General features: G+C 33.8%; 1 protein-coding gene across 1 annotated transcript in view; it reads right to left on the bottom strand.

The window, feature by feature from the left end:
• Apoltp (Apolipoprotein lipid transfer particle) overlaps positions 1–18,278 on the bottom strand; it is a 105,271-nt gene that overhangs the window by 75,586 nt on the left and 11,407 nt on the right. The window contains exons 2-18 of the mRNA XM_085943006.1: positions 16,601–16,645; positions 15,851–15,969; positions 14,872–15,005; positions 14,230–14,371; positions 13,933–14,085; positions 12,814–13,027; positions 11,182–11,293; positions 10,807–11,004; positions 9,864–9,998; positions 9,272–9,393; positions 8,718–8,836; positions 4,774–4,928; positions 4,534–4,676; positions 3,926–4,102; positions 3,392–3,501; positions 1,020–1,346; positions 25–215 (exon numbers count right to left, since the gene is read on the bottom strand). Of these exons, the coding sequence (XP_085799132.1) occupies positions 25–215; positions 1,020–1,346; positions 3,392–3,501; positions 3,926–4,102; positions 4,534–4,676; positions 4,774–4,928; positions 8,718–8,836; positions 9,272–9,393; positions 9,864–9,998; positions 10,807–11,004; positions 11,182–11,293; positions 12,814–13,027; positions 13,933–14,085; positions 14,230–14,371; positions 14,872–15,005; positions 15,851–15,969; positions 16,601–16,645 (2,596 nt within the window). The remainder of the gene's footprint in view (positions 1–24; positions 216–1,019; positions 1,347–3,391; positions 3,502–3,925; positions 4,103–4,533; positions 4,677–4,773; positions 4,929–8,717; positions 8,837–9,271; positions 9,394–9,863; positions 9,999–10,806; positions 11,005–11,181; positions 11,294–12,813; positions 13,028–13,932; positions 14,086–14,229; positions 14,372–14,871; positions 15,006–15,850; positions 15,970–16,600; positions 16,646–18,278) is intronic.

The following is an 18,278-nucleotide window of genomic DNA, read 5'->3' as shown; positions in this document are numbered from 1 at the left end:
TAATTATAAATAGTATTTTCTAACCTAGGGTGCATTTTTCCTTCAAAATCTAAATCTTTCTTCTGGAAGAATTTGTCTGCACCGGATATGAATCCAGACATCTTCAGATTGACGACACTTGTTCCCATGAGGTTCATTGTCAGTGGCATACCACTCCCGGTGGGCACTGAATACGTTGTATCCAAAAATAGTGATGATTTTTTGTAAGATATTTCCTGAAACATATTTTGATTTCAATTATACATAACATCGATGGCGCTAAGACAAAAGGGCACTTTTGACATTATTTAAAAAATGAGCTATTAATCCAATGAATGAAATATTCAAATAATGAAACCAATCAGGTTTTTTTCCAAAATTATCTCCTATAAGTTAATACATTTTATAATTCAAAATCAATAAATGAATAAATATAGAATCTACCTCAGACTAAAAAAAATTCTAAAATATATCATAATATATTTTAATTCAATAAAAATGATTTCATAAGACATATTTTTTTAATAATCTTCTTTTTGGTCGTTCCTTCATAGCTGAGGGTTGTGACCATCTTGAAATTCCGTCATCTTCTGAGCGACTGAGACTTTTCACCCCTCTCGGTTCTCAGCTTTTCTCAGGGCAGAGTGAAGGCTGCCCCAGTAAGCTCATTCACTTGCTTCGAATTCACTGGAGGCTACATAAAACCACCATCCTGTCCGCGTTGAACAGCATTTCCAAAAAATCTGTAGAATGCGTCTCTAAGATACTGTTGAGAGTCATTCCTTTGTCTGTAGTCTCTGGATGATTCACTAGTTTGTCCTTTGTCCTTTGTGGTTTGTTTGTCCAAGAAATACAAAACATTCGGTGCCAAAATTGCATTTTGAAGGCATCAATTGCCTCCGCTTCCTTACCTTCAAGGTCTATGATCTATAACTTAACTGAAGAAGAACACTAATATTTACACAAACATCATTTTTCATGGGAATTGAAATTCCATTATATGTACAACTAAATATATACAACAAAAAAACTATAATTACCTTTCCTGATAGAATTTTATTAATATGATAAAGTGGATTAAGCTGTCGGATTCCATCTCTGATCTCATCATCTCCTTCGCCATTCCAAAATGAAATCTCATTTCCGAACACCTTCATACCGAGGTCCAGTAATGGAGACCGATGGTCCAGTGCCTCATTCTTATAGTCGATGGCTTCCACCCTGTTCCTGACAGTGTCAGCATCACTGGGCGAGCGCAGGAACCTCAGATAGTGCATGTAATCGTCTATGGTGGTTTTACCGAATGGTCCGTTGGGTCCGAAAATCTCTTCGACATATTTTTCGAAACCTTCACCGCGAGCGTTCAGCTGAAATCAAAATTACATTATGTTTAATATCATCATACTGAACGTTGATTTGTAGACCTATATAAATATGTAGGTTCATTGTGATTGAGTTATATACTAAATTGGTAGATATGGATACTCATTCACTCCAGATGGAGCAAAATATGAAACCTTCAATGTCTTCAGACACTTTTACAAGAATTTGTCGTTAGCCATTTGTTAAAACCCTACTAAATTCAAAATCTGTCATGTCAATTGCAAATATGGCTGGGTGAAATTGTCCAATCAAATCTCCATGACAGAATTTATTCATAATACTATAGTAGAACCATTATATCGTCTCTGTTCTAGCAGAACACACTAACTGGAGAATACTAGTTCTGAGTAATTTGACTTTAAAGTTGTTAAAATGTTTGAAATGGTCTATCATGTGAGTTTATTAAGTAATCGTAAAAAGGATGACTATAAAATAAAGACTGTTTATTTATTAAGAAGGTTTCCAGACGGTAAAGTTTGAAATAAGGAACATTTTGGTATAACTAACTCAATGTGTCATTTTTTCGAATTAGTGTCTTCTGCCAGAACAGTGACGATACCTTGGCTAAGCTTTTATGGCGCTGTTTTTAGTTGTCAAGACTTAGGCGGTGGTCAGAGCTGTACAAATACACCTGAAACTGAGGGAGGGAAACATAATTCCGCAGTTCGTCCGTAGCCATGATATAGTGGTACGGCTATACATACCAACAACACTAGTTGCTTCAGAACATTCCAGCAGTTATATTGCATGTGCCACGCACCATAAGTGCAAAATATCACACTATGATTCGTGAACATTAATCACTTTGATTACTCTAAGTAATCAATTAGAATCTATGCCGTGTTAAACTATCGTGAGATTATACACCGATCCTACTGCATAAATTGGTTGTGCGATTTGTCTGATGTTTCTGGCAAAATTCTCATGCAACGCGATTTTGAAACGCACAAACACACAGATTATGAAATGTATTCGAATTAGAAAATGACATTGAATTTACAGATGACAGATGTTTTCTACGGCGACTTATCTACATGTGCCTGGCAGCAGGGATATTAAAAATTTTGTAGAATTAAAAAGATTCTGTTGGTATATGGCAGTGCTCCGCAACCGGTGTGTCGCGAGACGATGCTAGGTGTGCCTCGGATCCTCGGATTTCCGACAAGGCTATCGCAGTTCAGCTCCCATTGTATACGACATATACCTATGTGAGGAACTTTTTTCAACTCAAGCTATATTTAAAAATGATAAGCAGTCATACTTGACGGGTGATAAGAACTTCGGGTTTCTCTTTCGTCAGAGCTCTAGTCTGGGGGGCCAGGCTCAGGGGGGGCGTAGCAGATCAACCAGATAAGTGAGATAAACACAAATAACAATTTTTCTCTAATGGTTCAAAAAAAGTCGCCTGCGGCGCTATATTACTACACCGATACTAATATTTTTAAATATCCGATTGGGGAATATTTGTATTAATAAATACAAAAAATAGCTTAACATACAATGAGTACCATTAATTTTACCTCGAACACCATTTGAAAAACACTACCTACTTTAGAGTATCACACTGTCTTTAACCTTAGCGATAGGTAGGGGGCCCGCTTCAGCATGTGGGGTCCATATTTTGATGTATAAATTGTTTTACCTGTGGTGTGCCGCGGAATTCTGGGAATACCTTTGGTGTGCCATGGGTGAGAAAAGGTTGCGGAGCACTGGTATATGGAAACCAACCAACTTGATTGAACCTTTTGAAATTAGATATTACAAGTAAAAAACATTGCTAATTTTGAAATGAATCACGAAAAGATCCATGTAAAATATCCCACCCGTGAAATCATTCACGAGAAACTTCCGTGATTCGAAGATGAGTGTAATAAAGATATCATTTTTCACAGAAACAATTTTGAAATAGGTAATCGCAGCAGGTCTTGAAATCGTAATCTGTAATGAATTTAAATACGCTCCCACGTTTTCTATTTATTAAAATACTATGTATTCATGCTCTACATAATATGTAACAACACTCACAAACCTCTAAAATATTGATGGATTCGCCAAACATGTCCACCGTCAGATTCAAAGATGCCGAACGAGGGATGTAAGAATCAGGCGACATTATTAAATTAGCTTCATAATTTCCACCTGAAAATAAAAACAACAAAATACTATTTAATAAATTAAAATATACTAGCAAAATTATTACAGAAACAAACTGATTCGTCAATATAATTAATTTGTATGTAGCATTTGAAACCACATATTCATTATTTATATTTTGGAATGGTTAAAATCAAATTAATTTTCCATTTATATAACCATAAATCGATAATCAATCAAAATCAAATTACGAATTGCGAAATGCATGTATTTATATATATAAAAAATGTTAAAATTGCTTGCATTGGGTCAAGGATACAAATATTAGGTTGGATATTGTATGATATTAATTTTTAGAGCTAAATATTACGAATTAAATATAAATAATAAATCCTATATAGAAATAATAATAATGTTTACAAAATGTTGTACAAATAGGAATTATTGTAAATTCATCATGAATACACACCTGCATTATATTGATCGAAGAACACTCCATGTTCATAGTTCCGGGAAAACTTTCTAATATCTGGCCTGTGAGTAGGTCTAGGGATGGTATTTCCTGACAAGAGTCCTTGCTTTTCTACCCGAGACGGTATCGTGGACTTGCCCAAGTTTTCTAGATGACTCCATACAAATGATGCAACTGAAAATATTAAAATGAATGAAATTATATTATTAGATTTATTTATTTAAATTTAAACCATCATTTAGATTAGTTTATGTAAATATTTGAATAAATCTTGTATTTACAAGAATTTATTGAAATATGCACTACAATTTATTAAATATCAATGAAATCTCAGGATTATTAAAGCTTGAAGATAACTGGCATTAAAAACATCCTTTCATTCTCTATTGTGACTTTCCAAATATATCAACACCATTGTTAATTTTAACTAATATATTATATAACTCTCAACAGACTTCGTTACAAATAAAGTTTGCTACATTAAATTATAACAATAATATGCTAATCGACTCATAAAGTTTTTAATAACAATTAATACACAATTTTTAACGCAGAGATAACGTTATAACAAAAATCTATAATATTGTATCCTTAAGCATTATTACCTTGGTTAATTTTTTCTTCTCGTAGAAATTGCAGGATCTTTCTTGTAATAACGTACGTTGGACATCTCATCACTTGAAGATATGACGCAATACGAACTTCGACATCCAGTGTCTGATCTCCAAACATTTGCAAAAAATAGGCCCTGAAATAATTAAATTTTATTCGTAATGTATTTTTAGAGTTAAAAAGATGAATGTTTGTTATTCGTATTTCATAATATTATAAATCATTAAGATTACCTTGTTTCAAAGCATGGTGTTTTTCTAAATGCATCGACAGCATATAACCTTATAGGGAGCGATATGTCTTGATTGCCAATGATTTCCCTCAGCAGAAGTCCAAATTGGGTTGAGAAACCTCCGATGTTTCCCATAGCTTTAATGCTTATGATTGCCTGAAAGAAATTAACATCTGTAGGTCACATAGGTAAATTGGTAAATTTTCAAAAGATGGCATATAGCTGGAATATACATGCTGTCCCACTTTGTCATTTTTCTCAGACAGCGGCCAATTTAATTTAGTGCAATACCATGGTGGTATCTAATATCAAGATTATCAATACGATGTAACATTTTACAAGTGTCGGTGGCATTTAATTTTAACAGTTTATATTTTTTATTCGTATTGCTATTGAGCTATGTTTTAATAATGACATCAATTAAGAAAAAACAAAACATTATTAAAGGACAGTGTTGTAAATTCATAGTAAACTACATGATAGACCAATTGAGGCGTAGAGTTACAAAATCCGCTCTAGAGACTTTTTTGAGTTTTGAGTAAATGACGAAAAACTGTTTTGGGCATATCATGATGATTTAAGTGTAATTTTAGATATTATATTTCTTCCGTTACATACGGAAAAGTATAATAAAATGTCAAATCCAATGTATAAGCTGTATTTATTCAAATAAATGCATTTTAATTATCCCAAGAGCGGTCTTTGTCAGTCTCTACCTGACAGAGCGGCGTTCGACGCGAAATTTTTTAAAAAAAGGGGAGTTTGTCGCACAATGGTACATTGTCGACAGGAGATGATAGTTTAGTAGCAGTCCGTATTTATTTTAATTATGTAATATATTTTCGAATTTACTTTGTCTAGAAAATATTTTGTAGCCATTCTTACCTAATGGTAGCTGCATATTTTTCGCATTGTACTTACATATTTAGCTGTTATATTGGTATGTAATATTTTTTAAAAATAGTGGTATTTACTTTTCTTGAAAATATTTTTTTTAGATTTAAAAAAATAGTTATTTAGTTGAATATTGCCTACTTTTTACTATGTCAAATTGCCTTTGTGAAACATTTTAATTTTAATATGTTAATGTCATGTACTTATTTTTATTCTATAATAAACAAAAAAAACCGTTATCAAAAAATGTTACTTTTTCTGGAGACAATTAGTTATTACCTACATACCATGCAAATTATTTGTTTAGTAGGTAACTAATCTTTTATCATTATATAAGTGCCCTAATAATTCTTAAGAATTTTAATATTAATGACCATATTTTGAATCAGAAAGATATTTTTAAACCCTTAAAAGGTAATTATAAGATAATTTGAAATAATAATAACTAATTTTTTAATAATATCAATAGCATAAATAAAAAAACCCAGCGGACTTAAGTACCGGCCTTTACCTAGCTAATCCCTGTATTACCTGTGTCCCCAAATTCCATGTCTGTGGGAAACCCACCATTACCTACCAACCTATTTATTAAATGTAAAAATAAAATGATAATATTTTTAAGCTATATTATTCATAATCTACTTAGGTATATTAGATTTTTTATATCATTTAATTCAGAAACCAAATCCGATAAACAAGAGTCGCGAAGTATGAGCTTACTTATTTTCCCATATAAATATTTATTACGAGTACCTATATTCTGTTGTTCCTGCTACTTTTCATATACAAATAATAGTAAACGTGGAATTTCTGAAATTTATTGCAAAAACGTATTATAAAAGTAACGGTATTTCTACAAGATAGCACAGCATTGTTAACTAAGTGTCGTTATTACAACTAAGCTAATCTACAAATTAATAAACATATTTGAATTAAAATTCATTATCTAACGAATGATACAATTTTATGACGAAAAAAACTTGTCCCGTGGAGATAATGATAAGGAATGTCATTTTTTATCATGGGAGATGAAAAAACTAGCCTAACGTAACATAACCTACTAAATCTATCATTTGTATAGTACAAATTATCAAACAAAAAGCATTTCTCCGACAGAAAATAGTTTTCCTTTAATTATATTATTTTTGACACAAACCAAATAATGATAAAAACGTGTAAGAACCTTATGATATTTTATTATATCACACAGAATATTAAATATAAATGACAACAAAAAATATACGTAAAACTAGAAAATAATATGAGCCACCACTGGGTTATTCATGACAATACAGCAAAATATAGTCAATTTTTAAATACGTTTCTTGGCGTAACAGGCTACATTTCCAAGCAGCTGGATTTTTCAAACGCTTCCTTGATTGTTCTTGTTGAGATTCCGTCACACTAACTATTGAAACATTCATTATTAAAAGTAAAAAATAGTAAAATAATTGAAGCAAAATTATGACGCGCACGAGAAAACGGTTTGACGGTTTGTATGGAGATTAAAGGTTTCGTGAAGAGTCATTATTTAAATCGCGGCGTCTGATTGGCCGGTTACGCAGAGAGGGTTTTACCAGAACAAATTTATTTTAAGAGCGGGTTTAGTCAGTCTCCTCGATATTTATTTTGATTTTTTGAAGAAACAGAGAGGAATTTAAAACTCTCACCTAGAACAGAAGATAGGTCTTACGAAAGAGCTCCTGCGTACATTCATAACTATTTTTTTTGAAAAATCGCCCAGAGCGGGTTTTGTAACTCTACGCCTCAATTTATAGATGTTGAATACGTCAAAGATACGTAAATACAATGTGACAATCATCAAAAGACACGAACAGCCTGTCAAATTAAGCTGTTTGACTTCTTACGGCATATACACTAAACATAATAATAAAAACTGCACACATCAACAATTTTTTTCGTAAGATGCATTCAAGATATTTTTAATGACTGAAGATTTACTTTAGAAGTTACTGAAGATTTTAACAAACATATATATTATTTTCAACTAAAAGAATGCTACATTCTTAAATTTTCATAAATGAATATTCCGTTTTGACCAAAAAAATATTTTGCAAGGACGTTAAAACAAAGATATTGAGTAATCCTGATGCCATCTATAAACCAAGTTAGTAATGCACTTTGGTTTGATTAAAATCATAGGTGGTAACCATTTCTTGACGAAATTTAAAAAACATAGTAATTAATAATTATTTACAAGAAGGATACTAGAGTCAGTAGCTTAATTAGTTAAGATCACTTATTACACTGGATACACAAGATTTTTTAATACATTTTATATTATAATATTATATATGAGTCGTTGAGTCACTAAACCCGCTCTGGAGGTTTTTTTGAGTTTTGAATTAATCACAAAAAACTGTTTTGTGCATTTACGATAATGTTGATGCCAGTAGTGGTGACATTTGTATAGCGATTTAAACGTATGCCAAAATTCATGGTGATTGAGGTAATCACGAAGAGACGTTTTACGTGGCTGGGACATGTGTTCCAGATGCCGCCAAAGAGTGCGACACTTCGTACCCTTGTGGCACAGCCTCAAGGGTTTCGTCATCGTGGCCGGCTCTCCCACACCCTGCAGCGATGCTACAAAAGCAATCTACGCGCTGTAGGTCTGGAATCGTGGGAGGCGCAAGAGCTGGCGATGGATCGAGGGAAGTGGCGCGAACTTGTGCTTGCCCTATGCCCCAATGCTGGGTTGTGACAGGGAGAAGGAAGAGAAGAAGAAGTTCATGGTTTAAATCGCGATGTCTGATTAGTCGATAATGTAGAGCGGATTTAGTAACCTGTTATTTATCCTAGAGCAGGTTTGGCAACTCAAGTCAATATTAATTATTTTGATTTTTTGACAAAACAGGGCGGAATTAAAATTCGCATTTCGATACGCTGGTATACCTATCGATATAGCACATACGTTCATTCAAAACTAATTTTATTGAAAATTCGTCCGGAGCGGGTTTGGCGAATAAGTGAGTCATATGTGACAGAGTGTCTTATTATACCTATTTGGCAATGTTTCTAAAAATTTACCTTTTCTCGTTGTGCTCTCGGTAAATTGATGCCATAATTTTGATTCAGAACTTGGATTGCGTTCTGCTGGAATATGTTTATGATAATCATATTCTGATTTTCATTACAGCATTCGTCCACTAGAAAGAAACAATAATTATTATTGAATTAAGCGTCCATCACAGTTATAATATAATACTTAACAATGCCTTAGTACGAATATTTATATTTTAGCTTGATCCAATTCGACGATTGAGGTGACAGATTGATTGAAGTTGTCAGCTTTTCCCACATGCTTCTATGCAATGCTGTCAGATTGATGTTTGCTTTTATAATGATGGGCACCCAATTTTATTATGCAAAGGTTTATTTATATTTTAGAGCAAGCGTTGAGATGATCGAAATGGTGCCTGAATTGTCCAGTCTGTAAGTGAGCTACTCCTACTACGAGACTAACTAACAACTACTAACTACTACTACGAGAAATATTCGCTCTCATACTCCATACATGAAAAGAACGAGATAGAAGTTATTAGTACATATGTCTTTTATTACATACAAATTTGTATACTCACATGTTTTATGGCTATTTCTACAATAGGAGTGTACCATAGATGACGCAGCGAGAGAAACGTATTTATCCGTCGTGTTGTGTCCCAAGAGTTCCCCCATACTCGTAATCATTTCGCGTGTAGGCCTGTTCATAAAATATCTCAATTATTGTTAGTAACATTAATACTTTATATACGTCACAATATTGTTGGAACGAATAAGAAAATGTATTCTGTCTCTATCTTAGTATTTAAGCAAAGGCAAACAACCTATCTGAATAGTCTTGATAATGGTGTTCAACCGAAATAGCTATCGACAAAACCTTAAGAATTTAATAATATTTATATTTTCATTTCTTGTAAAAGGGAATTCTACCAAGTAAATGCTAACTCAATTAATATAATTATTATTCTTAATATTTTTTGTGTGAATGAGATTTTATTTAAAAACTTGCAGTTCTCTGCTGTGGAGAAAGTGTGTTGACAAAATAGTAATAATTTTATTCACAGTGCCACTATTAATTTATAATAATATGATCGATTAGAAAAGTAATATTATGTACCTACATTAAAGGTTTGCAATCATGCATTTAAAGGATAAAGCCCTCATACATACCTCGGGATCATAGTCAACGACATAAGCCATTCTTTTTTAATTTCTTCTGATACTCTGTTACCGACTATCTTTTCTTTGATCAGTTCCACGGAGCCACTGCTGGCAATGTACGGCAGAGCATCCAGTACGTGTTTCCTACAATAAAATACATTATTGATGTGGATGTCTCTTGCATAGAAAAATTAAATAGGTAACCGTAGATTGAAGAAATATAAGTACACGGATGACCAAATTGAGAAAATCATACTTAAATATGCAATTGCAAATTCTACATCAGGCATGTCTGTGCATGCCTGTGATTTAGTATCTAGTATCAAAACTGGCAGCGATCTAGGACACTACCATTGACATTATTCAACTTAAACGGACATATTTGGCTGAGTTTATGGTAACAAAATTAATAATTAATGATAGTGTTGCTTCCACAAAACCCAAAAAGTTTATTAACCGGTTCCATGCCTTCAGCGAGTTATCTCGCAATATAAGGCCGTGGTCGACAGGGCGTACATACAAATTTCGTCCGACTTTAAACTCAAATTACTAACCACTGTCGATTGATTTGCATAATCTAAAAAATTAAACACAGTGTCATATGTTTTAAAATTAAAATTATCGGTATTACAGCGATTTTAGGACATTTTAATCGCTCTACTTGTGTCGATAAAAATCTGCAGCGTCAGATACTGCCATAGTAATATCGTGAGGCATAGAAAAGGTTAAAAGTGCGTAATAAATACAAAATTTAATATGTTCCATCTAGGGAGCAAACATGAAAGAAAAAGACTAGATCGAAAATTACAAGTTAATTGAAAAACAGCATTTGAATTTGACCCGGCCAGCAGGATTAAAGTCGGACCCACTATCAGACACATGAGTTGCCATACTCTGCACTACCGTGAGCAGCAAAAGCCGACTCATTAACATGACAGATAATGTAACTTACCTAGCCTGGGGACAGATGGTAGCGGCTCTAGACAGTAACTGGGCAAGTGCCGCGTATTGCAGAGGCCTACAAGAACGCACAAAGCTTCCCCACAAGCCGACGACCGATCCCCCGTCTGAGTCTTCGGCCCAGCCCTCCATTTTGTTTTCATCGTTGGTTGTTTCCTGAAATTCAGAGTCTGAGCGAGCTTCTTCCACTCTGAAAGAAAATATTTATGAGTTATCTATGTTGTAGCAACCCAACCAAATTTTCAACGAACAAGTATAATCTATTTATTTCATGGGTTTTCATTACGCACTCTCCTTCTGCATGGGAACACGCCTTCGGGAGATAAATAATGTATACTTATTAAAACATTATTTTTGTTGATATTACTTGCAAAGCTGCTTCAAGAGGTCTCTGGCCGTTCGGAGGTCTCCAGTTGTCGGACCAGTCGGTGGAACATGATGATGAAGTAAACCGAAGCGAAGCTTTATTTCACTCCATTCTGGAAAGAAAAACATTGCCAAAATATTATTAGATTATCATCATCTTTAACACTGTAACCGACTGTGGGTGTTGGCTTTCTTTTCTATACCTAATTCACTTATTGGATTGTTCGACATTACTCTCTTTGCTGGCTCGTTGTCGATTGTATAGTGAAGATGACCTAGCCAGTGCAGTTTTCCAATTTTATTAGATTGAATTGCAGTGTATGTGTTGCCAGCAAAAATTATAAAAAAATAATAAAATAACTTAGAAGGCAGAAAAAATTATAAATATTCTCATAAAAGGATAAGTCATAATCATTTTTGACACTTTTTCCACAAGAACAAAATATGAGGTAGATTTTTATTATTTCATAATAATTAATAGATAAGTAGCTAACCTATTATAATTTACATAAGGCTAACATGTTGATTTTAAAGCAAAATCTATCCTTTTTATAAGAAGTTTTAAGCTGTTTGCAGTGTCTAAAAATGCTAGATTGAATGCCATACACCAGATGCGAATATTGCAAGCTAGATAAATATTATAAATGCTAGAGCTGGCAATAAAACATTAAGTTAGCAACGCTGGTGCTATAATTATCACAAGGATCCTCAGCGTTGTATTTTTTCCTCAAATTGTCACAATCCCAGATTGGCCTATAGGACAGAGATTTGTTCAATTCGCAGAAAAATTGTCCACGTTTTAAAGGTGTAGGTAACATTAAGCGCAGATAAACAAATTTGAATTCTGTATGTTCATCCTGATCGACTAATTTGTTTTTACTCATACTGGCTTTTTAGTATCTATTTACTTCAAGAGCTTCTGATATATGTGACATTTTGGCTTTTAAGTATGCCGATTTACAGATTCGCTGTGGTCTTATCAGCAATGCAGATAACAAACACAATTTTAAGGTGGGATGATGCATGCAGATAATGATCAATGTGAGTTGATTGGTTGGTAAAGAAGAAGGAAGAACACACAGGTTGACAACTCACAAATCAAATATAGTAATACCCCAAAGTTAAGTGATAGGTGGGTCCGATGAAAATCACTTAAGTCGAATTCGTTTAAGTCGGGGTACAACTTTGCATATAAGAATTATATATTTTATTTAATTGGGACCAATGACTAACAAAAACATTAGTTTAGAAGAAAAATATTTAATAAAAAAAAGTTATTTCGATGTCGATGGCTTCTGACGATATAATGCTTTCTTTTTTTTCACGCAGAATTTCTTCATAACAAGTTAAAAATTGCAGGTGCAGGAGAATCAGATTTACATTTGGACAACATAGTTTTTTTAAGGGTTTAGAAAACATATAAGGACGCGCAAAACGTGTCCAATGCATATTACAGCAAGAGAAACACAGGGAACAGTGTTGCCAAACAAAAAAATCGAGAACCGCTTAACTCCAAGTTCGCGTAGTACTGTATGACAAAATCTAAAAAGAATTTGTTTGATGACATGATTCCCTATTGAATCCACTGTGTCGAAATGAAATATATTGAAATTGAAATGATGTCGTCGCTTACCTTCAGTTGTTTCTCTGACTGATTCATCATTGGTTGTGTTAATCTCGCGTATGATCTTCAGATCTTGAATAACGGTGGTTGTAGCGCCGGATTGCCTTCCAGAAAAAGGTTCAAACAAATGTCGCTCGCGGCAAGAAACTGCACTGTAGATTTTGTGGTCAATGGTGATGCGGCAACGGGTTTCCGACTGGAGTACCGGCCACGTTTGAAATTTCTGTAGACAGAAGAATCAGACATAGTACACTTCGCTGTTGCTGTACAAGAATATTTGGTAGAGTCAAATTTATTAAGAAAATACATTCCCGATATAGTTCTAATATAATATACAAATGTACATTGCAAGAGATGCCACCATGAACTGGCCAGTAAATGAATAAAGTCAGCAAGTATTAGGTATTTACTTTTCCGTCCATGCCATGCCACAACTCTACACCATGATTGAACCTGTCTATGAGCCTCAATTCATGTCGCCATGGCAATGCAAAATATTCGCAGGTGAAGCGAATATTATTTACTTCATATTGGTCTACAGGTGACTCGGTCTTTAATTATTCAAGAAAATCATAATTTAAAACGAAATCTACCTATTCACTGAAAGACATCGCAATCTTTTTGAAAGCTAACAAATTGTCCCTCGTGAAAACCAATGGCCGATTCTTCCAACAGACGGTTGGACGGACTTGAAAAAACCTATTCCCTTTACCCTATACTCCGAGAGGAGGAGTGTAAATAAAGTAAATTAACATGTTCACTCCTAAGCGGAGCATATAGGCCTCCACAGAGTGTAGGTTATATTAATAGACATTTTTTAATGAGGAATTGTTGTTCGCCTTTCACCCAACCCATTAGGTCCTTGCACTGGATCAAATACACATTGAAGAAACAAAGTGCATTATTTTGACCAGTTGCAGATTCAAACCTGCGTTCATCATTCAATCGTCAATTCAATATCAATTCCTGATAAGGTGGTTTTAGATCACATTCAAATGGACACGTCGGTTTATGTCAACTTTGCGGTGACGAGTACTTCTATTATTGACCGAGACAGTTCGCTTTTCTGTCGATGAATGTTACTATAGGTACGCCAAGTATAAGGTACTGTAATTAAAATTAACTTACACTTTGGAAATTGTAGCGCACAGTTTGTAGAATGGAAAGGTACTTGTATCGGTCCATGCACTGCGACAGATCTTTCTTCTTCATCACAATGAGACTGGTATCTTCTTGACTGTGCATCTTGTACTCTGTGTCACAAGTACCATGGATATCGCGCTGAAATTTAAAGAATGATTTTTTCAGTAGGTACTTACCAATTTTTTTATGAGTGATATTCAAACCTTTACAAATGTAGTTAGCTTGCTTTGAAAATTTGAGGAATTGTGCTATTTAACAATGTATTTAAATGTTGTGGTTTACCTCAAGGCCTTTGTGATCGATGTCGAAACGTGTCATGGTGTTTTGAAAGAGAGATAATACTCCTCTTTTGAAGTTAATTGCCCATTCTTCTTCACCATCTTCTGGGCAAATTTCTGTTATCACTCCATCGTGAAAGGCAAAGCTGAAAAGATAATCTTTCTATTTTCACCATGGTACTCAAATGGAATAGTACAAAACTTAAATCCAATAGAATTTAAATTCAAATTCCATCAAGTACCCTCGGTCAATAGTATTAATATATTATGTATATTATAATATTGTCATTAGTAAAATAATTATTACAAATTAATGTTGATTTGTTCTCTCATCAGTAGGGGTTGCCTTATTTTATCAGAATTGTACTCTGCCGTATTAAATGCCTGGAATTAAGTCTACTAAATCAAAAGTACAGTATTGTACTATTGTGCAACATCTTCTTGGCGCTATTGTCTACTAAATGGGAGGAGTTTGTTAGTTTATAATGGAAGTGCGGTTAAAAATGGGCGGAGAATGTTAGTTCACAGTTTTAACACGTAGCCAAGAAGATGTTGCTGATGAGTAGTTACAACAGAAGGTGATATACTTGGCGTGTGCTGACCACTTCTGTGTTGATAATATTATTACGTGTGATGAAAAATTTACCGTAAGGCATTGTGTGACAATGCTGAAGCGAATGATTCATTTCTTTCCTGGACATAGGTTTCATCTTGATCCTTTATTGATACAGCATTGATCTTTAACAATCCCTCGCATTGTGTGATGAATTGTAGACTCACCTTAAAAAATATTTAACATCATGTAAATAAAATCAATCCTCAAGTAAGTAACACTAACATGAAGTAAAAAAAACACAATATAGGCTAACTTCTATATCAAGTCTTCTACATCACACTGTTACGTCACATGGTTTTTTCATGCTCATACTATTATGTCACTGGCTCTTTGCGTGTTGACTTGTCATGCTGTATCTCTGGCACTATTGAGAGAAATTAAGTTGTTTTTTTCTGTTCCTCCTCCTCACAATACTTCTATATTCGAAATAATGTTCTTTGTCTGCTTCCGCAAAGTTTTAAGCATTTCATGTTAATAAAACCACGCAATATCGAACAAACATTGAATTAAGGGCGAGGGGAATGTAGAGGGTATTAGCGGAGGGAGGGATTTAGATCCAGAGACGACCGTGGTGACGATAATATTTTTTTATCTAAAAATATCTCATATTATATATGATTTAATGCCATAATTTAATTTTATATCTATTATGATTTAGGTTCGGTAGGGTTTATCTCAATTTTAGAAACTAACCAACACCACCTGCAATTTGTATTCTTAGTTCAATGAAAACTAATAAGTATGACTGACAAAGTTTATTATGCACTATTAATATCTGATATCTATAATAGCCTACATTCACTTTTCGCCACTGGTATTAAATACACTACCGTCATTGGGCCTCGTGGCTTGCTATGGTATTATTAAAAAGGGAAAAAAATATGTAAAGAGAAGATACTAGGGTGTTACTAACTTCTTAGTGATTTTCTGTGTTGAATGTATTCATGCAAAACCCTTATTTGTTTAACTTGAATTACCTATGTTAAATAATCAATATTATGTTACTTACTTCAGACTGTACAATGAAAACTGATTGATTTTCACTTGATTTAGCGAACCAAGTGTTGACGGTCACGTTATATCCGTAATGATACACAACGGATGGATTGTACTTGAACTTGCTGGACGCTGAAATAAAATACAAAATATCATTAGGTATACTAAAAAGAACAGTTCCACACTTCGCTACCAACCGTACTGGTACAACTCGTTGGTGCTCTATGCCCTATGGCATGTATTTAATAAGAACATTTTTTAAAATTGATTATAGGCCTGTCGATCTGTAATTCTGTCCATGACACAATGGGTATGTGTCTTTGCTTAATGTAACTCAAAAATAACATTTTTTTTTATGTATTTGCAGCATCTATTGGTGTTAAAATTAATTATACTTTGAAATGATCAGCAACCGCAGCAACAGCAGCAAACAGCAATTTTCTTGCATGGCAATACACCACATAAATATGATATTATAGTTTATGTTAAATTACAATAAAGAAATGAGCAAATAAAAAAAACAAAATTGGTTACAGAGTAATTACAGGTTTATAGTTAGCACAACGAACTCTGGTATACACTTAAAATATTGACTTTTTAAATCCACTTTTTCACAATTTTATTCCCAAAAGTTTTGGGAAAACGTGTCATTCTAGCCAATTTCTGCACACCAATGTGGCACAGCATACAATTGATTGAACGCTACTAGTAATGAAAATGTTATTGCGATAAAAAGATTTGATTATAATTTAATTTTACATACGTGAACATTTTGGTTGTCCACATATGTGAGGGTCTCGGAGAACATCTGAAATAAAATAAAATTTTTATTATTAGTTGCAAATATTTAACGAGATATATATTAGATTTTCCATCCCCATGTTAAAAAAATCAGGAGTAGTTAGCAACCACACACTTATAGACTGCGACAAGTATAACGTGAAGCATGACTGTTTCGAGGACTACAATCCTCCCTAGCCCTTTCCTCTTCATTCTCCTCGCCCAGCAATCATTTGACATTCGTTATTTGTGCGTGCTGCAAGTTCGTGTAAAGTGTTGAAAAGTGGTAGCAGGATGATTATAAGTTGTGTTATAACCTACTGCGAAGATGAAAAAAAACAAAATGAGCTCACTGGGCTTATAAATACAGTCGACAATAGAGTCGATGCAATGACAGGTAGATATTCTTTTACATTTCAGTGTTACCATATAACTAAAAATATCCCGACAGATTGGAAAAATATTCTCGTCTGGTATAGTATTCGATATTCACAATCTGAACCAAAGTAGGGGAGGAAAAGTCTCCTAATACTGACAATCCTTTCATAATATATCGCAACGCCACGATGGTGGCCATGACACTTTAAGTAATAATTTTCGCAGTCTAGGTATGTATATACAGACGAAAACTACCCAATCAAGACTCGCAACTGGACAGAATCTGACATTCGAATGACGTTTTCAAAATGGCGTCCATATAGTAGTTCGTAGTTCCATTCTTGACCGTTCTTTAGATAAGTTTGTAGAACTGTACTAACTTATTAGGAAAGTTTAATTTAATATTTTCATATTGTATAATATTTCTCGAAGACGTATTTATTATTTAATATCATACCATAATATCATTTATTATTATCGTCCATTGCCATTTGAATTATACACTTGACACATTAATGTGTTTCTTGTGTGTTATCTTCATTAGCCGCGGTTGATACTGAAGGCCACCCTAGCTTCTTTCACTTCTCTCCGTCCTTAGTTTATAACTAGGTACTATGTATTTCCGTTAATCTTAATCAGTTCACAATTCATTGCATTTTAGAGCAGCCCTATTGCTGTAAGTACTTTATTGACTCTTGTGTACCAATGAATGCCTGTATTTATTTATCCAGACAGATTTACAATTCATCAGTTTAGTCACATCTATCAATGATAGCGTAACAAGGGGTATGCGAGCAGGGCATCTCGGGTAGGGGTGCAAAAGTGTTTCGTTGAATGTGCAAGAATAAATAGTGAATGGCCAAAATGACAAAATTATAGGGGAATGAATGAATGAATGAATGGGATAATTATGACAAAAAGTAATATTTTAATGTGTGCCAAGATACATGGCCCCCCTACCAATCACTAAGGTTAAGGGTAGTGTGATTTTCTACAGTAGTGTTCTCCAAATGGTATTCCGCAGAACCTTAAGGTTCCGCGAGGTAAAATTAAGAGTTTTCCACTTGAATTATTACATTGTCAGCACCAGTCATCATATTATGAAGTACTGGTCGCGATCCCCCTTTGTGGTAACCAAGTAACATGATATGACCCTTCACCATATTGGATAAATAGCCATTTTTATTAGCCAGCAAACACACTTCAAATTATAATAAAATTAAATTCTACATGTTACTTATCATTTAACTAACTATAGCAATCATATAAATGATGATACCACA

This window comes from Rhyacophila brunnea, unplaced genomic scaffold (genome assembly GCF_057557595.1).
Source record: "Rhyacophila brunnea isolate RB1 unplaced genomic scaffold, BYU_Rbru_1.0 scaffold_15, whole genome shotgun sequence".
Lineage (NCBI taxonomy): Eukaryota > Metazoa > Arthropoda > Insecta > Trichoptera > Rhyacophilidae > Rhyacophila > Rhyacophila brunnea.
This window is presented reverse-complemented; position numbering and strand designations above follow the sequence as displayed.